Source organism: Hemicordylus capensis, chromosome 2 (genome assembly GCF_027244095.1).
Source record: "Hemicordylus capensis ecotype Gifberg chromosome 2, rHemCap1.1.pri, whole genome shotgun sequence".
Lineage (NCBI taxonomy): Eukaryota > Metazoa > Chordata > Lepidosauria > Squamata > Cordylidae > Hemicordylus > Hemicordylus capensis.
Window position 1 is genome coordinate 117,524,166 of NC_069658.1, and position 25,260 is coordinate 117,549,425.

The window sequence follows — 25,260 nt, forward strand, 5'->3', positions numbered from 1 at the left end:
AACACCTGTGTGAAACTTGCCCACCTGTTGCTGGTGTAGGAAGGAAGGGTCTCTTGGACTTAGTCCCACATATCGATTGGCTTGGGATGTGCCTGACGCTGTGTAGGCTGATTAAGGAAGAACAAGACAGATTGATAAAGATAGAAATCTATCTTAATTTCTACCTTGTAAAATTCAAACATGAGAGATCCAGAGTTATAATCTGCAGAGCACAGGTAAAGTTTCTGGCTTATTTAAAATACAATACAAGGAAATCAGAAGCATGAATTTGGCTGCAGGGTACAATCCTGCAATACCTATTGACTTCAATGGAATCTGCATGAGGGTAGGATTAGGCTGCCAGTGACAAACTCTATTTTTGATACAAGAATATTAATATAGTAGTTTTGGTTTAAGAGAAGATCAACTGGATTTTCATCCCTTTTACAGAGTTATAATCTAAAGTCCAATCAATTGAATCATATGAACATGGCAAAATAATAACTTGATACATTACTACAATTTCATTATTTCTCAGTACTGTTCAGATTCAGAACATAATCATTTAAGAATTGGACTTACACCTTAAAAAAAAAAGCCATAACAGGGCATTGGGGTTGTTTTGGAAGAGCAAAATAATGTTCTTATACGGATAGAAAAAATATAATTAGCACAATATTAAAAATGTAGCTCTTCTCCACACCAGGAAATTGTGAAGTATTGTAGATATATGACCTACAATGAAGAAGCTCCTAAAATGGTTCCCGCACCCCCTCCGGTAGAACCATATGTGTGGTTAATGGGATACACAACCTTTCCCCTTTAGGTTACCTTTCGAATTGAGGGTAGGTAACTACTGAGTAAAAGTCATTAACTTTTGATTGTTCATGGTGGCCTGTGTCAGATGAGGTAGGTGGTCTTACTCTACTTTCTAGCTTGCAGATCTTCACATTACACAAATCAATTTCATAGCAAAACCATCTTGACTGCCACAGCCAAGCCCTCAAGGAATAAATGGATAAGAGCACAAAAGATGATGGATTCATATAAATCTGCCTTGTCTCTGAATTTTTAAAGTAAAGCATAAATGGCTGCTTTTCCTCTTTAAAGAATTTTTGACTGAAAAACCACCATACAAATTGATTAGATATTTTATGTAAACTTATGCATCTAAGACGTGGGTTGCATGTTTGTTTCTCATAATTACAACAAAAGTCACTTTACTTGTGAAAGATTTTGTTTTAAAAAATGGTGTATACCACATTAACTTTGGTGTACACTAATTAAGCTTAGAATATCCAGCCAGAATTGGCTAAGAGAACAGCAATATTCCTAATATCACTAGTTTACACCTTCTGGTGGCAATGATTTTTCTGCAAGTTTTAATTTATTTGAAATAAATTTGAAAGCATCTCTTTGAAACATCATAGACATTTTCCTGGACACAAAAAGGGGTTTTGCATGGATGGGAGAGAAGCAAAAGATTGCTTCTGTCCTTCCACATGCTGTGTGCTGCACTTGCAAGGCAAACTTGGTGTGCAGTTAGTTTGTTAGATTCTAGTAAAGATGGAGCTGTTGCTCCAGCCTTGCAACCCTGTGAGATATGTCAGCCAATATGGATGAATAAATAAAAAACAACAAATGAGGTCTTTATAAGTTTCAAATAGAAGTGGCCTGGTATTGAATTTATTCATGGATAAATTATATGATTAAAGGATCATCAATTCATGACAAGTGGTCAGTTTTCGAAATCGAAATGCCTTGACTAGTTAATGTTTGAACACACTGCAATTTTCATGCACAAATTGGATCTACCTGTGTTCGCTTTCGTTGCTTCATTTACAAACAGGAAGTTACCATGTCAAGCATGTATAAATCATACCAGGGGCATAGCTAGGAGAGTGGGGCCCATGTTTGCCCCTCTCCCCATCAGCCCCTCAGAGTGAGAGAGATAATGAAGAAAAAAGGGAGGGGTGGAGCTAGGGGTCCTCAAGAACAGGGAAGCCCGGGCTCTTTGAACTCATCCGCTCAATTATAGCTGCACCCCTGAATCATATCCCTTTTTCAAAGTCCTACCATGGGATCACTGAACAAATAGATCTGGAATTCAAGAATTCTTATGGCTCTTGAATTCAAAATAGTAATAGTTTATTAATGCTAAATGAGTGTTTTGTTGCTTGAAAAGGGACAAAGATGAGATATGATAGGAACAATAATATCCAAAGTCAAATTTAAAGCTGTATTTCCATCCCCTCTGAAGGATGAGCTATTGAGATCTTGAATTTTTTTAACTGCTGTTCAAAAAATAGATGTATTTCAAAAATTGAAAACCAGAAGAAAAATGATTAATGGTGACACTAATTCACCTGTACAGCAAGTAAAATGGAGGGGTGGGGTGGGGAGCTATTAATGGATTAATTAGTAGATAATGTTTGCTTAAATTAAGAGATTTTTGACTCTTTGCCACTATAATCTCTATTTAATGTGACCAAAAAGAGGGTGCAATCCAAATTGCAAATGTTCTTATTATCTTCAACAAAATGTTGAAAGGACCCTAAGGGTTTAATAGCACAACTACATGAGAGATTTAACCTGAAGAATGTTTAACTGTAGTCTAATATACAGGTACTACAGATGCCCGGGCATAAAATGAATACAGAGATAGGTTTTGAATGTGAACTATACTAAAAACATGTGTGTGTGTGTGTGTGTGTGTGTGTGTGTGTGTGTGTGTATGTACTGCACTATGTTTAAATTAGTTACAGTTATAGATTTTTTTTAGCTCTCAGACTAACATATTTTATGCTTTAAGGACCTTGATATAGTCCTTGACATATTGCATGCACTTGATATGTTACAAAAGTTACATGAAATCTGCCAAGATATACTTCCAAGTGGTGGGGAGTTCATGTGGCAGCCATAATGTAATTAAACAACTCAATGCATGGATTGGCGTTGTAGATAGTTTCCATGCCGGCACCACACATTATTGGTGGCTACCATTCTTGATAGAAGATATTTGCCATGCAAAAGGCAACCTATATAGTGAGCCATTTGATTATGGTTATTGAATGTATCCCACAGAACCTCTTCTCAGCAGACTCTACATGGCTGCAGTTCTCTATGAAAGTGGCTCTAAGAATAGATACAGCCACACTTCTATGCTTGCAATTCCATTGAAGACTATAGGGTACATAATATGGTACTGAACATAGTGAATGAATGAGTGCTAAACCATCCATGAGTTTTTAAATATAGTTAACCTTTATAATTTTTCAGTACCAATATATTGAAATACTTATTTAATTGAAAATCATAGCTCTGATTTAGTACTTTGGAACAAAACATGATTTCTGCAAGAAAGCTCACTGAAGAGCAATCAGTGCTCTCACTCTCTTGCTCACTCTCTCTCTTGGTCCAGCTATAGGCAATTTTGAAAATTCACCAATCTAAGTATATTTTCTGTATGTCATTAGAATGTCCACCTTAAATGAAGACTCAAGCTTTCATTGTCTCTTGGAAGTTCATGCTCGAATTAATTTGCTTTATCCTGTTCAGATCTTGACTGTAATGTCACATAGTGATTTAAGTTTTTTAAAAAAACTAGAGAGTAAAAAAATTGTCAATGTTCTCTTTCTGAGTGTTAAAAATAAACTATGAACTTCTGCCTGGTCAAATAGCAGGAAAAGGCATCTTTATTGGCCTTTGAAATTATTTTGATCTTTGGATGGAAATCTTTTGTTTCCTAGAGAAATACTTACTGGTTGCTGTAGGTGAAGATGCCTCACCTTCAGTGGATGTAGTGATGGGTTTAGTGTCTGTCATGGTCAGGGTCACAGGTCGCACCGCACTGTGATGGGGAGAGGGTGCCAAAACTGGAGTAAAATGGCCTGGCACTTTCCCTACTACTTGACCACTGCTGTTAGGCTACAAAACAAAACCAGAAGAATGCCTTGTGAAATACATATGTAGTGCTCAAGAATGCTATCCATCTTAGGGTTTTCTATAACCCCAATGCTGCAGTGTTTCACTTTGTTATCACAGCAGATTTAGCAACCACAGTGTTAACACAGATGTGTTCAGTGGTTTGCATTATTTGTTTCTTATTGAAATAACTTTCCCAAGTGCCTTTCTAACTTACAAGAGACTCACAAATGAAGGCCATGACTCTTATTGGCCCAAGTGTTTTTAACACTACAAAGTGACATCCTGTTATTTTACATGTCACACTACAGAGTAATTTCAATGAATTTAAAAGAATAAAAGATAAAAAAGCCACTGAGGATTTGTAATTAAGCTATGTAAAGCTTAGTTTAATGAACACAGAAATACCTTTTATTAAGATCAGAGTAAGTGATCCTATGTGAGTATTAGAAATTTCTTAATTCTGTAACAGCAATGTTCAAATTCTAGGTTGACCATATAGCAATTCACTATTAATAAACTGAAAGGGGAATTGGTACATATATGTGTCCACTAACATTGTGTGGAATAGCAGGGAACGGGAAGTGAGGGTGTTGAAGGGTAGGGAAATCAAGTGGTTAATTTCATACCTGATAGCTTCAGCTGTTTCTTTTGAAAGTATAATGGATAAATATTTCCATTATAATAAAACTTACATATTTCATTGACAAGCGGACTGATAAACTAAGCCGAATTCAGAATGCAGAAAAAATGATAAAGTTTTGTAACAATCCAGAACCAGTTATGAATACTATGACTGGAAATGTCACATGAACCATGTACAAGTTTAAAATACAGCTCATCTGATGAGAATTAATCATAGTGGAAAATCTAAAATTTCTGCTACAAACTGTGGCAGCTAGACAGAGATCATTTATAAGGTAGGTACCGGTTCTCACCTACAAAATCCTTACAGGCTTAGCACCTGTATATCTCTGGGATCACCTCTCTTGCCCAGTTGTATCCTGACCTGTGAGGTCTCCTCAGCTGGCCCTCCTTAGTGTCCAAGGCCCTGGTGTAGTGCGTGGTGCCTGGGCCCATAGGAGGACCTTATCTGTGGCTGCCCCTCTTCTTTGGAACACTCTTCCCCCGCAGATTCGTTCAGCCCCCTCCCTGGCTGCTTTTAAGGCCCTTAAGACCCACCTGTTTCACCAGGCATTTGCCCTTTAATTATTATTATTTTAATTAATTGTTATTGGTATTGTTGTTGTTCACCACCTAGAGTCTTTGGAGGAGGCAGTATATAAGGAATGTTTAATAAAATAAATAAACAAACATGTGCACACACATACAGCACTCCACACATGCAAGTGGGCTGTCTTCTTCATTTTGGATCCAATACCTCAGTTGCACTATCATTAAGGTCAATGCATGCTATACGTCCTTTAGTAGATCACTAAGTTACTGAAATGCCCCCTCCCAATTTCACAGTATGCAAAAAGGGTGGCAAAGTTAGAAGAGGCATTTTGGTTCTGCCCTGAGATAAATATTGGCAAGTATCCAGGGAAAGCTAAGTATGTTTAAGCTCCATTAAGTGTTCCTGTAAGCATAAACTAAATGTACACAACATGTACACTGAATCCAATAAATTTATATGGAGCTTGTGATGGAACATTATAGGAGAGATAGATCTGCTACTTGAACATATTCCCATTGGTGTGAGAAAATGATGGGACAGCACACAGGACAAGGACATCACAACACATACTGTGTTTTGGTAGATGTTACATGGAAGAAGAAGCAGAGACATGGAGTCAGGCAGTTGCTCCATGTCTCTTATGATGTCTAATTCCGCCTTACAAGGGTCTCTTGAAACACTAGCTCCTCCCTTAACTTCCTCTAGATTGTTCCTTACATAGCTTACAAAAGGTGTCATAAATAAAGAAAAGGTCCCTGAAACAGAAGTTTGCATTTGAATTATATCAGATATAATCACATATATTACAGAAAGATTGAAGATTTTTCAGATTTGCAAAACAATAAAAAACCCTCTATCCTGCTGTTGCTCCCCTGCAAACAGTATTTAGAGGCATCTTGCCTAGAGGTTGGAAGTGGCTTATAGTAATCAGACTAGTTAACATGGATAGACCTGCCATAATTTGTCTAATCCCCTTTCAAAGCTGTCCAACCTAGAGAATTCCATAGATTAATTATGGGCTGTGTGAAAAAGTACATCCTTTGTTGGCCCTAATTTTCTCAACATTCAGTTTCATGGGATAACCCCTGAAGTGCTGTAAAAGCATTGTCTAGTGTTGTGAAAGAGGGAGAAGAATTTCTCTGTCCACTCTCTCTACTCCATGTATAATTTTATACACCTCTATTACATCTCCCAGTAGTCACCTCTTTTCCAAACTAAAAAGCTCCAGATACTATAGTGTTGCCTCATAAGGAAAGTGCTTCAACCATTATTTTTGTTACCGTCTTCTGCATCTTTTCCATTTCTACAATGTCCTTCTTAAGATACAGTGACCAGAACTGTACACAGTATTCCAAATGTGCGCACACCATAGATTTGTATAAGGGCATTATAATCTTGACATTACATTTTAATGCATCTGCCTACCCAATTGTATTTCTAAGTGCTATTGTAATTATTAGCAGAGTTATGGTTTAATCATTATTGCATTTATTCATGGTTGAGTTTTTATTGTTCACTGCCCTGAGAATTTTTAATTATGAAAAGGCAGCATAAAAAAACTTTACAGAAACAAAGATAAATAAAACTAGACTGTGGACTTTAAGGGCTTTGAAGAAAAATGAAAATTGTATAAGAACATTATTAAGAACTTTATAATGCTGTATTAATGGCAGATTCACAATGAGCGCTATAACACACTAAAATATGGTTCTTAACTGACAGGCATATGAAGCTATAAAAATTGCAACATATTTACTCTTTGCTGCTGAGAGATTTTTATTGTTTTGTATGTATTTAATATATTATTTGACTTGTAATTTTAATATTGCTTTATTTCCTCTTTGTAAGCTGCACTGTGATTTTAAATAAGTAGGCTATGCATTTTTAAAAAATACTTACTGTATTCAGAAACAGAGATATTCAAATGACCCTTAAGAAATTGGATTAATGAAAGATGTTCAGCTGGTGAAATTAGGTTAGGTACACAATGGATGACATCCTTCCTGAGTAACAAAGCACTTGCTGAAGAATGTTATGCTAGCGCACCAGCTTCTTTTGCACTAGGTCTGAAGCTTGTGTTCCAGACAAGTGTTACACTACAGCAAGCAGCATATCTCATTTGTTTTAAAGGGAACTTTTGTGCAACTATGCAACTATTAATTTTATTCAGCACAACCATGTGATTTTGCACTAGCACAACTTTGTTAGGATATCAGACGTATCAAATGTTTTGTTAGGATATCAGATTCTAACGTAGCTCCACCGTAATCATTAATCATTACCAAATATATTGTATGCAGTGGAATATGGAAAAAGTGCTTCCCAGAGCACATGTGTTTTTTTTCCTAATGCATAATCAAAAAGTAGATCATAAAGAGGGACCAACCCATACTTTTTCCAGCAAAACTTATTGAATTATTTCTTGTCAGAATTTATATGTAATTTATTGTGATTTACACAAATTAGGTCCTCAATCCTTCACCGTCACTTGTTTTGAAAGTATTTATTGTAACCTATTCAGCGGGTTGATTGGTTTCAAGAGAAATATTCAAAACAGTTCTGGCTACATTCACAATCCCACCCCGTACAACACACACACTAATGCTGTGCAGGTCTTCAGTCAAAATTTTTAATTATATTTCTCTGTTCATTCACAGTGGCTGAGCAAACAACTGAGGCAGATGTTTTTTCTTCTTCTAATTAAAGGGTTGGTTAATTGTTCTATGTATTCACAGTTACCTTTTGTAACTTTTAGTAAGTCAAGAACATCAACTAGAATTTCCTTGTAGAATGAGTATTTGTTGTTAAAAATTAAAGAACGATGTTTCCAAGGAATGCATGGCTTAATAGCACTAGAATCATCAGCTTCCTAGCAATTCTGTTGCCAAAAAACAAGCTCAAATTAATTAAATGGACACAGCTGGAGGCCAGAACTATCTGCAACAATGTATCACCTTTTACTGTTCCCAAATGATTACAGTGAACAGAAACTGAACAGCTCATATGGACCCCAGCTCTCTCCTGGCACACTAAGAAAATTAACCCTCTAAATTGCTGAAGTGAACCACTTTTATAGCATTCTACTGATTAAAGAAAGGCCTTTTTTGTCACACATTTCACAACAGATGCTGCACTCAAATTTATAAGATCTGATAGCACTCTACTGCTTACAAATAGTAACTGGTGTATATCTCTTAATATGCTAAGATATGCCAGTGCTACGAGCATTTCAAAATCTTTACTACATTGTCCTTTATCACTGTATCCTTTGATGTTTTCGCCTACTTTCCAGTAGGCTTATCACCCGGCATTCCATGAGTGTGTCCAGCCATGTGTGTGTCTTCCACTATTAACTTTGCAACGCCTGGACCAATATGAACCAAATCGGGTACAGTTGTAGGGTCACATAGGGACACCTCAGCGGCATGGTTTGTAATGATGTCACCCACCCCAGTTCAAGGTGGCGGACCTGTGAACTATTGAGACTAAATTGGGCTAACCTGTGGATTGTCTAGTTTGCAGTTTAGTTCTTACTAGAATAGTTTGTAAATCATTGTAATTTCTAATATTTACCATGGGTCTACTACCCACTTTTTTTCTTGGGATCGGGTACAAAGTTGTTAGTCCTAAAACTCACATCAAAAGAACTATGAAATAATGCCTTCACTATCAAAGAAAACTCTGTCTCTCTTTATTTTCTTACACAGCAGTAAACGTATATACGAATATGATGAATATTTATATACTGCTTTTCATCAAAAGTTCCCAAAGTGGTATACATAGATATAAATAAATATTTATAACTTATTTACTATACTGAATTGCCTAGCACAGGTATGAACGCCTTGTATTCCTACAACTCTTTTATGATGTCTGAGAACAGATTACCAGAGACCAATGCCCTCTTAAGAGCTGGAATGTAACGAAGCTGAAAAGCTTTAATTGAAGACACTGATGCCAATAGAAAAAACTGGCTGAAATCCAAGTATTTCCACATAACCAACATGCATATGGGGCTATGTTTTGCTTGAAGACTTAAGTATAATGGTTTAAGCTGGCTTTATGGTTTTTTGAATTAAATCTTAATTAATTTTAAAGAAATCTTTAATTAAGATTTGATTCAAAAAACACAAAGCCAGTTTAAATCATTATACTTAAGTCTTCAAGAAAAAAATAGCCCCGTATACATGTTGGTTGTGTGGAAGTACTTGGATTTCAGACAGTTTATTTCCATTCGTATAAACTTTAATTTTAAAGGAAAGCAAAAACCTCACCAAACTGCCATAAGAAAGCTCAAGCCAACATCTTATTTTGTATTACTACCTTAATTTTAATAGTGGTTTTTACGGAATAATTTAGAACAGGAGATAAGACCTTGGAGGTCTTCTTGTCCAACCTGCTCCTCAGAGCAGGAAACTGCTATAGCATCCCATCACAGATGGCCATTCAGCTTTTGTTTTTGTAAGGAAAGGATATGAATACTGACCACTCCCTCCATGGGACAACTATATGCAGATGAGAAAAAACTAAGTGAATTTTGTACAATATCTCATATTTTGAAGAACGGTAGGTTGGTTGGTCTGTCTGAAATAAAGTAATATACTTCCCAATGACCTACAAATACCAAATGTTGCATACACAATCCTGCCACAGAAATTACACCAGAATAAGATCATTTAACATTTAAATATGCTCATTTAGCTTTTTGGGGGGTATTTTTTTTAGAAGAAATACTATCATACTTCCTGGTTACCTACAGATACCAAATTTTGCATGAACCATCCTGACACTCAAATTAGCTTAACACACTACTTTTTACACCAAAATATGCTCAGGTGGAAGGTTTAAATATTTTTATTTTTAGAAGAAATTCTGAATATAATCTGCAGATTTAACTGTTATTGTTCTCAACAGGTTTTTAACACTCAATAATCAAATCAATAATTGAAAAACTACATCATGCCAAGAAGCAGATTTTTCTCAGATTCAAATTTACTATGATGATTTGCCATATATGGTAATTATTAAATAAAATGAATAATGTTTGAAGTTCAAATTCTACAAATTTCAAACTGTTCTTTGTGAGCACATTAATAATCATATTGCATATATTTAATTTCTTGAACTTTCCTATCAGTATAATCTACACAAATGGTCAGTGATAGGTCTCACCTACTAGTCACACTATAATCTTAACAAATGCCTAATACCACCAAATTCCAAATTTTCAGAATTTTGAACTCTTAACTGCAATAATTATTTGGTTTGTGAGCCAGGACTATCCCAGTGTTAAAACTCATATGTTATTAATTTGAAATTTTCTATTTCTATAGGTTATCCGGTGCATACTATAATTGCAGAGGAGAGCTGGTCTTGTGGTAGCAAACATGACTTGTCCCCTTAGCTAAGCAGGGTCTGCCCTGGTTGCATATAAATGGGAGACTAGAAGTGTAAGCACTGTAATATATTCCCCTCACAAGATGGAGTCGCTCTGCAAAGAACATCTTGGTTCCAAGTTCCCTCCCTGGCTTCTCCAAGATAGGGCTGAGAGAGATTCCTGCCTACAACCCTGGAGAAGCTGCTGCCAGTCTGTGAAGACAATACTGAGCTAGATAGACCAATGGTCTGACTCAGTGTATGGCAGCTTCCTATGTTCCTATGCACAATCATCAAAACCACTAAGATCCAAAAGCAGCCAAATATGCTATGGGGGTGAATACTCTTTGAAAATCAAGTTTATACAACATATAAAATCAAATTTATACAACATATATTTTTTAAAATGTGGTATCTTCTGCAACTATTAACAGCAATGGACATATAGTTCCCTAGAACTTTTAAAAGTCTATGAAGTTAAAACTAGTTTCAGATATTACAAGTACTGTTAAGCTGATAAGTAAGTTCCTATTCTATCACATATTGGGCTTCTATTACATCTGACAGGGAATTCTTGCTGAAGAGATACAAAATGCTAGCATTTATTTCTGTAATTAACAATGAAACACTTTAGATATAACCTTAAATCAGAATTAAATCCTGGCTTCATGTGAAATCTAGTCAGGAGCATGCACTCCCTGCTCACCCTTTATGAGCAAGGTTAAGAACAAGCCAGTATCAGAACCTAGCAATCTTGGCTTATTTTAATCAAGTTCTAAAATAAATCAAAATAAATCCTGGTTAGATGTTTCTCCTGCAGCAGCAGTGCTTCGTTAGTCTGGATGTCAAACAGTGATCCTAGCTTGCTGATTATCAGAATCAGAAGTAGAATCCTTCCAACCTTTCCCCACATGGGAGAAGTTGGGAATGTGTGTTCCCAAGTTTATTTTATTTATTTTTATTTTTATTTTATTTGTATACCACCCTTCCAAAATGGCTCAGGGTGGTTTACAATGAAAACAAACCACTAAAACAGTAAAGAGCTAAAACAAATTAAAAACAGCATAACAATTAACAATTTAAAAACATTTTAAAACAACAATGAAACAATTACAATAATTAAAAACCCCAAAATTGGGTTTTTAATTTTAAAATAAACCAGATATCAAAAACCCCAAAATTTAGGAAGCTGAGAAAGCTTGGGTGAAAAGATGGGTTTTCAGGTGTTTTTTGAAAATTGCCAGTGATGGAGAGGGTCGTATCACAGCAGGGAGCGCATTCCACAATCTCGGGGCAGCAACCAAGAAGGCTCGTCACTGTGTAGCCACCAAACAAGATGGTGGTAACTGGAGACGGACCTCCTCAGATGACCTCAATGGGCGGTGGGGCTCATAATGAAGAAGACGCTCTCTTAGATACCCAGGGCCTAAGCCGTTTAGGGCTTTGTAAGTTATAACTAGCACTTTGTATTTTGTCTGGGAACCTATTGGCAGCCAGTCTAACTCCACCAGTAAAGGAGTAACATGGTCTCTCCGAGATGACCCAGAGACCAACCTGGCTGCCGCGTTCTGAACCAACTGAAGTTTCCGGACTACGTACAAAGGCAGCCCCACGTAGAGCACATTACAAAAGTCAAGTCTAGAGGTTACCAACAGATATACCACAGTTTTGAGGTCGTTGATCTCAAGAAACGGGCGCAGCTGGCATATCAGCCGGAGCTGATAGAAAGCACCTCTGGCCACCGCCTCAACCTGAGAAACCAGAGAGAGGTGTGATTCCAGAAGTACTCCCAGACTGCAGACCTGTTCCTTTTGGGGAAGTGTGACCCCATCTAGAACAGGCAGATCAAAATCGTCTCTAGAGTTCTGACCCCGGACAATAAGTACCTCCGTCTTATCTGGATTCAGCTTCAGTTTATTCTCCCTCATCCAGTCCATTAGTTTAGGAGACACTGCATGACACCAGGATATAATTCTGGCTACATTTTATGTCTGAACTGGCCCACTGCAATATGTTTCAATTTAAACCAATAGAACAAGTTTTGTGAGACTTAATGCTATCATTTCAAGTGGGACTTAATCATGACTAATTTTAGCTGTACTGGGGCCTACAAAGAATCATAATGTCTTACCAAACCCCAACAAAATTAAAAGCACGAGCTAACTGGTCTTTCATCAAGAACCACTGAAACATAGTGAAATAATATTTTCCTATACAGCTGTAAAATATATTGAGAAATATCATTTTTCAGTATAGGTATTTAACAAATCTATGTATTAAAAGTTACTATATGTACCAATATTTTTTTACTGGAATCTGGGAAATGGCATAATTTCTGTCACCAGACATTGCCCAAAGTTCTTCATCTTTACAGACAACATTGACTGATTGATTAAGTGCCGTCAAGTCAGTGTTGACTCTTAGCGACCAAATAGATAGATTCTCTCCAGGACAATCTGCCTTCAACTTGGCCTTTCAGTGGTCTCTCAGTGGTGCATTCATTGCATTTCAGATATTAACATTACTTTCCTGGAATCTGAACTGGAATGGGGTATATGTTTGTTATCTAGGGTTGAAAATTAATTTGCTAAGACCTTCAAAACCATTTAAGCTCCACCCCCTGCCCTAAGACAGGATAATCTACACACCAAAATGAAAAGCTTCGTTTTCTTGAAAACCTCAAAGGAAGAAGTTTCCAGAGCTTCAAAGCCAATTATTACATAGCTGACCTATCTTTATAATTATGTTTATAATTATGTTTAATAATTATCTTTATAATTATTGTTTGACATACAGTGTCTGCTGCTATGGAAAAACTAGGAGGCTGCAGGAAGGGGCACAATGCTTCTAGAGGAGGTTTCTATCCCATCAACTTGTTTACTTTGCTGCCTGCTGGCCAGAAGGAAGCATAACCCATATTGGAGTAACACTCTAAGAAAACATTTATTTAAATAGCAGTCAAAAACATATTTTATAAAGAGAGTAGAATGTTGCTGAAAGGCCAGAAAGATAAATGACTTCTGGCAAGATGGGCTTGGATGGCAGAAAATCTGGCTTCTATCAAGTAAAACTGATAAGATGTCACCCAGTGGATGGAACATTCATTTTGGGCATCGTTTTGTAATGCATTAAGTGCTGGTCTTGTCACTCTCTCACTAATTCAGCTCTCTATGTATAAGAACACAAAACAGACTTTCTCTACCAGTATCCTGTTTCCAACCATGGCCAGCCAGATGCCTCTAGGAAATCTATAAGCAGGATTTGTATTCCTCTCTCTGTATATCCTTAGCATCTGGTATTCAGAAATATACTGCCTTTAAATATGGAGAATCCACTTCTAGTAGTCATTGGTAGATCTTTCCTGCATGAATTTGTATAATTATAATTTGTATTATTATATACATGAATTTGTATATAATTTGTAAAAGCCATCAAAGCTAATGGCTGAGCAGATTCCATCAGTTCTGATACCTTAAGTATATCTATGGAGTTAGGATCCCTCTCCCCTTCCCAGCCCCAAAGACACATCAGTTTTGCTTTGGATTCTGAATAAGTTGGTGTCATCAGTTGATTTGACTACCTGGCTGCTCACCCCTGACCCCAGGTCATTTGTTGATCATAAATTATCTTTAACCATTTAACCAGTTTCCACTTCATAAAATAGTCTCTTTTATCCCTTGACTGCTGAGTTTACTCAAGAACTTTGTACAGTGGTCCCTCGACTTACGTAGTTAATCCGTTCCGAACGGACGTTCGTAAGTCGAAATTTTCGTAGGTCGAAAAGCGCACCCACGGAGGTCTGGAAACACTCGTAAGTCGAGGAAACCGCATCTAAAAATTCGTAAGTCAAGGAAGCCAAATCTAAACCGCCAACTACTTCCGGTCTTTTTTGGTGTTCGTAAGTCAAAAACGTTGGTTGTCGAGTAGTTTGTAGGTCGAGCGACTACTGTATAAGGGTTACTGACAACAAGAAGTATATAATGCCTTCTGCAACAATCCTATTTATATGCTTCCTGTCAATCTCAAAATAATTATAAAAGAGTGGTGGGGGGAACTTGCTTGCAGACAATATACTGATCCGTCTTCGCAAAGCTTGTTCTTCGATGTGTGTTTTTAAGTCTACATTTAATCATGATTTCAACCAATTCATCTAGGAAAAACATTAGGCTGACAAGTCTATAATTTTCTATATCAACATGGATCCTGGTTACATGGTTTACGGTCCAATCCTCTGGTAAGGGGGCTTATATTAATAAATTGCTCTATTTTGTTTAAATATCAGAATTTAATATTTGAACTTTTTAAGGACTCACAGATTAATGCTATGAACCCACAGTTACTTATTAATTAGCTCTAGGATTTCATCCATGACAAAAACAATAGCCTACAATACAGTTAGGTGAGATAAAGGTAAAGTGTGCCATCGTGTCGGTGTCAACTCCTGGCGACCACAGAGCCCTGTAGTTTTTCTTTGGTAGAATAGAGGAGGGGTTTACCATTGCCATCTCCCATGCAGTATGAGATGATGCCTTTCAGCACAATCCTATATTACTGCTGCCCAATATAGGTGTTTAGGAAACATACCGGCGATGATTCGAACCGGCAACCTCATGCTTGCTAGGCAAGTCATTTCCCACTGCACCATTAAGTGGCTGTTAGGTAAGAGACACAGTGTAAAGTTCTTTGCACTCAAAAAGTGCTATAGAGATGATAAACTGGTGTAATTAGCATCATATATGGAGATTGTTGCTCCAATCATATCAATTGGAGACTGTTGCTCTTCAAAATCTGAGCTTAAGTATGGTGTCCCTCAAGGCTCTGTACTTTCTCCAATGCTTTTTAACATCTACATGAAACCGCTGGGAGAGATCATCAGGGGATTTGGAGCTGGGTGTTACCAGTATGCTGATGACACCCAGATGTACTCCATGTCAACTTCTTCAGGAGCCGGCATATCCTCCCTAATGTCTGCCTGGAAGCAGTAATGGGCTGGTTGAGGAAGAATAAACTGAAGCTGAATCCAGATAAGACAGAGGTACTTATTGTGCAGGGTCAGAGCTCTAGAGACGATTTTGATCTGCCTATTCTAGATAGGATCACACTTCCCCAAAAGGAACAGGTTTGCTTTGCAGTCTGGGAGTACTTCTGGAATCACACCTCTCTGGTTTCTCAGGCTGAGGTGGTGGCCAGGAGTGCTTTCTATCAGCTCCGGCTGATACACCAGCTTCACCCATTTCTCGAAATCAACGACCTCAAAACTGTGGTACATCTGATGGTAACCTCCAGACTTGACTTTTGTAATGTGCTCTACGTGGGGCTGCCTTTGTATGTAGTCCAGAAACTTCAGTTGGTTCAGAACACGGCAGCCAGGTGGTCTCTGGGTCATCTCGGAGAGACCATGTTACTCCTTTACTGATGGAGTTACACTGGCTAGGCCCTGGGTATTTAAGAGAGCGTCTTCTTCATTACAAGCCCCACTGCCCATTGAGGTCATCTGAGGAGGTCCGTCTCCAGTTACCGCCAACCTGTTTGGTGGCTACACAGAGACGGGCCTTCTCAGTCGCTGCCCCAAGATTGTGGAATGCGCTCCCTGCTGAGATACGATCCTCTCCATCTCTGGCAATTTTCAAAAAACACCTGAAAACCCTTCTTTTCGCCCAAGCTTTCTCAGCCTCCTAATATTTTTGGGTTTTAATCTCTGGTTTATTTTTACATTGTTAAATTGTTTTTAAGTTTTTGTATATGTTTTAAACTGGTTTTATGTTATTGTAAGAGACGTAAGTTTGAGGCGGTGTACAAATTTGATAAATAAACAAACAAACAAACAAACAAATATGAATAAGAAAAAGCTGGTATTGCACAGGTCAGGAAGTCCCTGGTTCAAATCTCACCTGAATTATGCAACATACTAGTAGCCATCAATAGGCCATTCTCTCACCCTCAACCCACCCCCTACCCACACCAGTAATATGCAAATATTTCTGGATTGCCTTACAGGACAGTTGTAAAAATTATTGCGCTAATGTCTGTAAAGCAGTCTAAAATGGACAATGTGCTATATCAATCCTGTATAATGTTATGATGCACAGCACTTTGACACATCAAAACTGCCCACATATATCCCACACCCAAACACAGACAACCGCAATCAAAATGTTTCTGTACTCCCTACGCTCATTGGGCAAGTACAACTCTTCAAATAACTGTATTTGGACTTCCTCACTACTCAGCCATATGGAATTAGATACATTTAACACTACACTGAGAAAATTGCGAACACTTTCCCTTGTGGAAATTCCTGCAAGCTCTACATCTCTAAACTAATTTTGCTTAAAATATTCCACTGAATACTGTGACTGTCTCACTATAATCAGTGCAGTGGTAAAGCAATTAGCTTCAAAATTGCTGTGGGGAGTGTAATGCACCTCAGCTGGTTGTCTTAATGTAAATTAGTGTAATACTAAGAGATGTTGAGAAGGAACAGTTCATTTTAGGTAAAATGCTGTCAGGGTATCACTCTTTTGTAATACTGAGCATGATCACAATACTACTTTGAAAACAAAATGAATGAATGTGTTTTGAAGTGAGTAAGTATAATTGAATTTGACATGACATTTGTACTGATGCAGATTTACATGTTATGATAATCAAATGTGTTTAAATAAAAAATCTTTTTCTATCTAAAAAAGAAAACTGGTTTGGTTTTGCAGGGCTGCTCAACTTCAGCCCCCCTGCAGATGTTGGCCTACAATTCCCATCATCCCTGGCTATTGGCCACTGTGGCTGAGGATTATGGGAGTTATAGTCCAAAAACATCTGGGGGGCCCAAGTTGAGCAGGCCTGGTTTAAAGTATGTAATTGTCGATAGCAATTCTCTTTTATTGTTGAAACATTAATTGAAACATTATTTTATTGTTGAAACACCAGTTACTCCTTTCTTTCTGAACAAAAACAAACATGTATTATTTTCATTCTACTGGATGAAATCCAGTAGGATGAAATCCATTCTACTGGATACAATCCTGACTTGATCGTGTTCCCAAGGAGTTTTCATTCTGACTCCAATCTTACAGAATATACCTCCAAGGTGTTCTAAAAGAAAAGCCGAGCTGCTTAAAACATCTATGCTAATTATTCACCCAGCTTCCAACCTTATTGAAATTCAGAAGAACAAACATTTCCACAATATCAAAGTTAACTATACAGAATTATTGTTATAGTAGAATTAGTCAATAGATTTTCACTAGGGCTAAGCATAGGCAAATGCTGCACTCCAACGGTGGCTGGTCAGTAAGGGCAGGAGAGGCAGTGCCCCCACCCCCGCAAACCAAAACAAACAAGCTAAATGCTCACACTTAGCAGCAGCCAGGGAAATCTTTACAGCAGGGAGTTTCTTCCAGCCCCTCCTCCCCTGCCTATAACTTGTTTGTCTTACTGGCTAGAACAGCTGCTACTCAAGCTGCTCCAGCCAATCTGATTCCTAGGGGGCTCCTCCTGGCACTGACCTCAGGAAGAACAAAAATAATGGGTTAAAATGCACTTCCTGGTTGCTTCAGTGAGTAAATTTTTAATACATCTCCCCCTCTTTCCTAGGGGCAGTGCCAGGAGGACCTCCCCCCCAAGAATCAGACTGGCTGGAGCAACTTGATTAGCAACTGCACCAGCCAGTAAGATCAAAAGAGGAAGTTTCAGACAGGGGAGGAGGGGCTGGAGGAAGCTCTCTGCTCTGGAAGATTCCCTGGTTGCTGTTAAGTCTGACCTTTTACTAGCTTGTTTGTTTGGTGGGAGGGGGGATGAAATCCCTGCTTTCTGTCCCTCTTTCTGCCTTTTGCTCTTCTTTTCTGCTTTCTGCCTTTTCTCCCTGCTTTTTGCCCTGGGGTGGTTGGTGGTTGTTTTTTGGTTTTTTGTTTTGCTTTCTGCCTCCTCCCCCACCCCACCCCACCCCACCCCACCCACCCCACCTTTCTGTTTTCTACTTTTGCCCTGCTTTTCTGCTCTTTCTGCTTTCCTTTCTGGTGTGGAGGAAAGGGGTGGTGGGGGTAGGCTTCAGCATCAGTGACCAGGTTCTCACCTGCCCTCCCTGCTCCAATGCCCACCTGCTGCTACTGCTGTACTCCTTCATGTAGAAACCAAAGCTTGCACATGAATTTTTCTTACTGCATTCAAGGGAATTACAACTAAGCTAATTTCATTTCCTATCACTTGGAGCTTATTCAGCCAATCAGTGAACATGTGCCTCAACTTTTTTTCAGGTTTAAATTGTTCCCTGAGTTCCAAATCAAACACACCAGAATGATATCCAGCCTAGTTATTGCACAAAAAAATAAATATATAATAAAATTTATTATCATTGCAATAAGGCAGCAGTGGGAAGTCACAATGGATAGTTTTGTCATAACATATTCAAACTTATCTCATTACACATCATTGCATCATAGCATTTTTAAAATCATGTATTGAAGGAAAAGGTTGGTTCTTTTTTAAAACTGAAAACTGAAGACCTTAAGATTTGTGCAACATTTAGACAGTTCTTAGAATCTACCAATCTTTGAAGTAAATTCAGTTTTAAGCCAATTATTCGAAAATCTTTAGAAGGCACTTCTTAAGGTACAATGGTGCTTAAGAATTAACCTATTAACGATGTGCATTTCCCAGAATTAATGAGGATAAGAAGTCAACAGAAGGGTATGATAATCCATTATCAAATTTCAACTTTTCTTTAAAACCTAAACACAAACACATATCAATTTGCTAATATTATATATGTTTAAAAGACTACCTACAGATCTAAAAAGTAAGCAAAGCAATCATTATATAGTAGAAAAATTGATAACACTAACTGACTGATCGTGATTTGCATTTTTTTTTCCATAATAATGCCTAATTGAGACATCAGGATTGTTGTTTTTCCCAAACACACCCAACAATAGAACTCTTAGATTTTCCACACTGAATTAACATGAAGGACTTCTAATGGATGTCTTAATTAGACTATATTATTCACGGAAATTTTGCACAAATTAAAATCAGTTCCTATGTGTCCTGTTCCCATCTGAGTCTTAGCAAAAAATGCTATAAGGCCTGAAAGGTTTTTAATCCAGACATTGACAGCAATTTGTAACTTAAATCTGACACTGAACATTTACAATTAGGATTAATATTATAAGGAAAAAACTCTCTTCATTATTTAGGCAGCAATCTCATGTACATGTACTTTGAAGTAATCCTGTTGAGCTCAGTGGGACTTACTTTCAAGTACAGGATGCACAGAAACAGACTGTTTTCATTGAAAGGCAGGAGCAAAAATATCACAGTATCACTGGATGTATATACTGTACATTTGCTACTGGATGAAAACATTCCACCAGTAAACTCCAATAACTACAACAGCTTCTGGAAGAGTCCACTGAAAGCCAAGCGTGTTATTAAATACACAATCTTTTATTCAATTCCAAGTGATATTGTTACAGCCCACAAACCAACACTAAGGCATTTGTCTTCTGTAACTTGCATGAAGCAAATTTACTATTGGAACAGGAGATTCTGCTCCTATGTCACATATCGATTCCACGTGGCACTAAGAGAGTATTGTTCAGCAGACGATTGTAGCAGTTGTGCTGCAGGATTCCATCTTATCTCAACTCCCACACTAACACATACATAAAACTACTGGAAGAGATTATGCAGGATTATAGGCTGATGCGTTATAAATATCTGGATGACACTCAGTCATATCTCCTTTACATCAGAGCTGGATGTAGAAATTAGGTCCTTGAGGGTACTTACCTTGTCTTGGTTAACTAATGGATTGAATGAGAGTAAAATAAACTTAACTTCAATCCAGCTAGGATGGAGCTGTTTATTGTTGCAGCCCTAGAGAGATTGAGCTAGCTGTTCAGGAAGGTGTCATATTCCTGGTGAAAATCAAATATTGCAGCTTGAGAATGCACCTGAATACTGCTTTGCTCCTTGCTAAGGAGCATTTTTTAAAATCAGTTTTAGCCTGTGCATCAGCTGTGTCCCTTCCCAGACAAGGGCCTTGCTACTATTTTGCATGCCCTGCTAACTTTTCAACTCAACAACTATATTGCCCTGTACACAGGGTTGCTCTTGTAGATGGCAACCCTATCAGTTGGTCTAAAATGTGGTGGCCTGGTTGTTATTTACGTTCATACAAAGGAAAATACAAAAAATAAGTATTCTGTTGGTTTTAGGGATGTACTAAAACGCAATTGGGATGCCAAATCGCATTTCGAGCACATCCAAAACCTAACTGGTTTCCAGCTTACTTCAAAGTCAAATATAAAGTGTTGGTTTTAATATTTAAAGAACTAAACAGTCTAGGTCTAAGATATTGGAGGGAATGTTTTCTCCCATCTGAATCTCCTAATAATTAAGATCTAGTGATGAGGCCATATTATAGGTTCCACTACTGAGGCAGGATAGATTGCCATCCACTGTTTGCTGGGAGCCCCAGTTTTGTACAACTTCTGAGGAAAACCACAGGCTGATTATGGGTGATGTAATAAGGGGAGAGAAAATTACTGTATATTTTAATGTGCTTTACTATCAGTCTCAGGTGAGATGTGAATGATCATCTGCTTGGAATTTTCCTAATATACTAGGAACATAAACTATGGGATCTTGACCAAAGCAATGAATAGAAGACAGCAAAACTAGAAACCAAACTTTGTAATGAAAATTACAGTAGTCACACACTGCAAATATTTAAGTTTGATTGCAGAACACATGAAAAGTGTAGATCTGCTGTGAAAAACACATTTGTACGCAAGTCCCTCACTAATAATTTCTCAGCTGAAAATCATATGAATGGCTACTTAGGAAACATGTTTGAACTGTCACATGATTGAGTGCAACCTCTGTTAACAAAATAAAAGAAATAGTTTTCAAGTTCTGTGAAATGTTCATTAACTTGAAAAAATACTCACTTATTCAAAGGTTTGCTAAACATATGCAAAATACTGCAAGGACTTTGCAACTCAAGAGGATTTTATCTAAATAGCTGGTCTATAAATAGGCCTGCATGCTCTTTTTGTGTGTGTTTACATTAGCACATTCCTTGCTTCTCCCTGAAGAAAGCACTTCATCTCTGTGTTTCATCCACAGTAACTGACATAAACGGCTGTGATTCAAACACAAAATAAGAAAGATCTACCATTCGTATGCTACCACCCAGAAAACTGCATGTACAACCAGCTCCCATTATCAGCTACAGAAGATGGAGATACATTAATGTATTGAAAGCCATTCCCCAGAGTACAATGGGAAAGTCCTGACTGTGCTCACAGTACCAGTTTCACTGGGTCACAATTCATGGTGCCCTTCTGAGTTCCTAACTTTCAGTAAACAACTCTGCACACAAAAGTCTGCAGGATTTGACACTTGTCTGTTCATCATTGAATTATCATAATTTAATGATCCACAATACAACAGTATTTGGAATATGATGGTGTGTGATCAAATATGCCACAACCTTTAACGGAAAATATGCTGAACCTGTTGCAGGCCTCAGCTTGTATTAAACAAGTGAAATAATCAATTCTAAAAAATTTAATGAAACACATTCTTCCTGTTATTACTCACGGATTTCTTGGTGTCAAAGTACAGTACCTGGCTGGTTTGTGGACTGGACGGGTCATAAGAATAATTCTTCAGAGTATCCTGAGGATTCAGGTGAGGAGGATATCGGATTGTTGGATGAGAGAAGTAGCTAGATGGGGCAGGAGGGAGAATAGCTTGTGGTGGAAATGGCAATGGTGAGGGTGGAGGTGGAGTTCTAGTTGAGATGACTAGAAGAGAGAAAATAAAATGGAAGTTATTTAGGAACTTTCAGCACTCTTTATACATGCACAACAAGAAAAAGCAAACCAGACATTAATTTGAATTGATGAATTTCCTTTCTCTCCTCCCACGTTTAATCTGAAACATCTTTAATCACCAGACTCTTATTCCCACAGCTCCCCATGGGACAAAGACCCTATTCTCCAAGTACACAAATAGCCAATTTATTTTACTTTGCATACTTGATTTAAACCTTTCTTTGAATATAGAAATTATCACCCTATAGAAAACATATTTTAGTTATCAAGTTTGACCTAAAACCTAGCAAAGCAATTAAGCAGACAAACCATTTAAAAATCCAGAGCAATCTTATATGAAAGGGAACAAAGTCAGACTCCTAAGAGTCAGCAAATTATTCCACAATGCATTGTGCTATACCCTGGCGTGTGTGTGTGGGGGTGTGTGTGTGTGTGTTGTGTTCAGGGAGGAATAATTACTAAGCAATAACACCATGAATAATTAGCTACCCATTGTGAAAATGCTAATGTATGTTCAACTTCAGGGCCTGGGAAAATATCTCACCCAATGGCAATATCTCTCATGAACAAGACAGATACCATATCCAGTAAATAATTTTCCTTTACATTCTCTGGTTTCCCCACAACCTCCTCTATCAAGAGTATGTAACATCTAAAAACAAGGTAATGTTTTATCAATGAAAGGAATGCACAGAATGTCCTGTTACTGCAGAGCTGTTACATCAGATGTGAAAATTATGTTATTATAATACGTAATAGTCACATTCCACTTATAAGCGAGAACCTTTTTGTACTATTAAATGGAAAACAACTTGATATGCAGGAAGTGGGACAGAAAAGGTGTTGCTTGAAAAGAATGGTGTAATATAACATTTCTATTGCTATGTGGTGCTTATTAGTTAACTGACCAACTATATAAAATTCTAAAATCAATTCAAAGTAACAGCTGAAATCCAACAAGCCTCTTTATGCTTATGCATTGTGTGTGCACAGCAGGACTCTATTCTTTTTTGTGTGTGCATGTGCACGCACGCACACACACACCCCTACCTTTTTAAAACTAAGAACATTTAAGAAAACAGACTAGAGACTACAGCCACTATGGCAGCCTATCTGAGGACCAAGAATGCATGCTACTTATTGTAGTTGTAATTTTACTGTATTTGTGTGTGCAAGATTGTGAAGCTGGTTGGAGACCGAAATAAAGATAATTGACGGAGAACCACAACTCTGATGCAAGGAGGAAAAGCAGAGGTCAGACCTTGGCTGAGTCTTGACCTTAGTGAAGACCTTCAACTATGGTTGCAGCTGTGCTTCTTCCAAGGTCCAACCCAGCCCATATTTTCCCTTTCCTCCTAGTCTCTGCAGTAACTTGTTAGTTAAAAACAATTTGCAAAATTCAATCCTTTAGAATCTCTGCTGATCTTAGGGTTTTATGCAACTTCCTCCCTTTTAATTAGCACATTTCCTAAACTCTCAATCCAGTTGCCTTCCTAGTTCTTAGATCTCTGTCTCATGTATTCCTATTATTGCCTCAAGTTCCTTTGATTTTAGTTCATTGCTTGATGTGTCCCCTTCCTTCAGCCACTATGCCTCTGGACTTTCTGATCTTTAGCTTCTCCATGAAACCACTTATTAACAAACTTTGTAGTCTTTGGTGTCTTACCTTACCTATACAGCTCCTGTGCCTAGGCCTTTTGAGAGTTTTTCAACCAAAATTTATTTATTTATTTAACATGTTTTTATACGTTAAATAAATATGTTTTTAAAATGACTCTTCATTTACACTGACATAGTGAAACCACTACAAACAATCTACTGCTAATAACTTCCCTCAACAGATAGAATGTTAGTGAACATTTCACAACTCCTCAAATCAGCCAATAGATACTAGAGGCTCCATTGCTCCTGCAAACATAAAAATCCCTTAGCCCATTACAATATAGACTGTAGAATGGCACTGGAAAGTAGACAAGATGATAGGAAGGAAAGGAAAATAATCCACTTCCCAAGTATATCTGTGGATCAGGATTCTGAAGTCTAATGGGATATTGAGCATCTTGTTTTAAAAATTCAAAATTATGGTAAGTGTTAAATCTCCAAAGCTGCAGCTAAAGACAAGCTTGTCATCAACGTTCCACTAATACTGAAGTTTTGTAAAGCAAACAAACATAGAAACAGTCACACCCACACCAAAGTATCAGCCTTGAAATGCTAAAGATTGAAGGAAGTAATTATGTTGTTTCTTGGCAGAAAAGAGAAATGCTTAGAAACAAATTTGAGCTGATGTTTTTGTTGGAGATGCAGCTCCTGATGGTATTGACTCTTAGCACCAACAACCCTATTGACCACTAGGGGAAAATGCCCTGACTATACTTTCTCTACTCAATTTCCCTTCTGTTAGACTATAGTCTCAAGTTTCATTCTGTCACCTAGAGAGAGAGAGAGAGACTTCATTTTTCTCACTTACTTCTTCCTGTATGTACTTAGCAGCAAGGCATGTAGGCTTTATCTATCTCCCTAATGGATTTCCTAAATAAACTACTTTACATATAAGTTAAACTTTATGTCTCCAGACAATATTAATTAGCAGTGCTCTCCTAACATGTGCACTTCCGCTGCAGCTGGGATAGATAAAGAAATCTCTCCAAGCTCTCGAAGAGTTTTCAAAATAAAAAGGGACAAATCATATTTTGAATGGTTCTGCCTCCCTGTAGCCCACCTTTGTTCAGTCTTCTGTTAACCATTTTCTTTTCTTGGCAGCTGCTTTCTTGAGTGAGTCATATGGATGACTGCCCTGCTCTTACCTTAATACAAATATGCATTTTCCCTACGTGTCTTTTCCTCCTCTCTCCTTATGACTGACTACTCCAATGTCTTTCTTTTCCTTACTTCACCAATTTTTCAGTAGTGTTATCCAGAGTAGGACAGCCCTGAATGAGGCAGTCATTGCTGTGTCTGCCT

General features: G+C 37.7%; 1 protein-coding gene and 1 long non-coding RNA gene across 17 annotated transcripts in view; one reads left to right on the forward strand and one right to left on the reverse strand.

Moving 5' to 3' along the window:
- NFIB (nuclear factor I B) overlaps positions 1–25,260 on the reverse strand; it is a 313,063-nt gene that overhangs the window by 44,726 nt on the left and 243,077 nt on the right. For 8 of the 15 annotated variants that reach the window (XM_053298137.1, XM_053298135.1, XM_053298136.1 and 5 more), the window contains 3 exons: positions 22,088–22,266; positions 3,741–3,906; positions 25–107 (listed from right to left, as the gene is read on the reverse strand). In XM_053298137.1, coding sequence (XP_053154112.1) covers positions 25–107; positions 3,741–3,906; positions 22,088–22,266 — 428 coding nt within the window. Of the gene's footprint in view, positions 1–24; positions 108–3,740; positions 3,907–22,060; positions 22,267–25,260 lie in introns of all 15 variants that reach the window. The other 7 variants (XM_053298144.1, XM_053298134.1, XM_053298139.1 and 4 more) reach the window with 3 other exon arrangements.
- LOC128345750 (uncharacterized) overlaps positions 18,142–25,260 on the forward strand; it is a 60,868-nt gene continuing 53,749 nt past the window's right edge. For both annotated transcript variants that reach the window (XR_008316627.1, XR_008316626.1), the window contains exon 1: positions 18,142–18,203. This is a non-coding gene — a long non-coding RNA (uncharacterized LOC128345750). The remainder of the gene's footprint in view (positions 18,204–25,260) is intronic.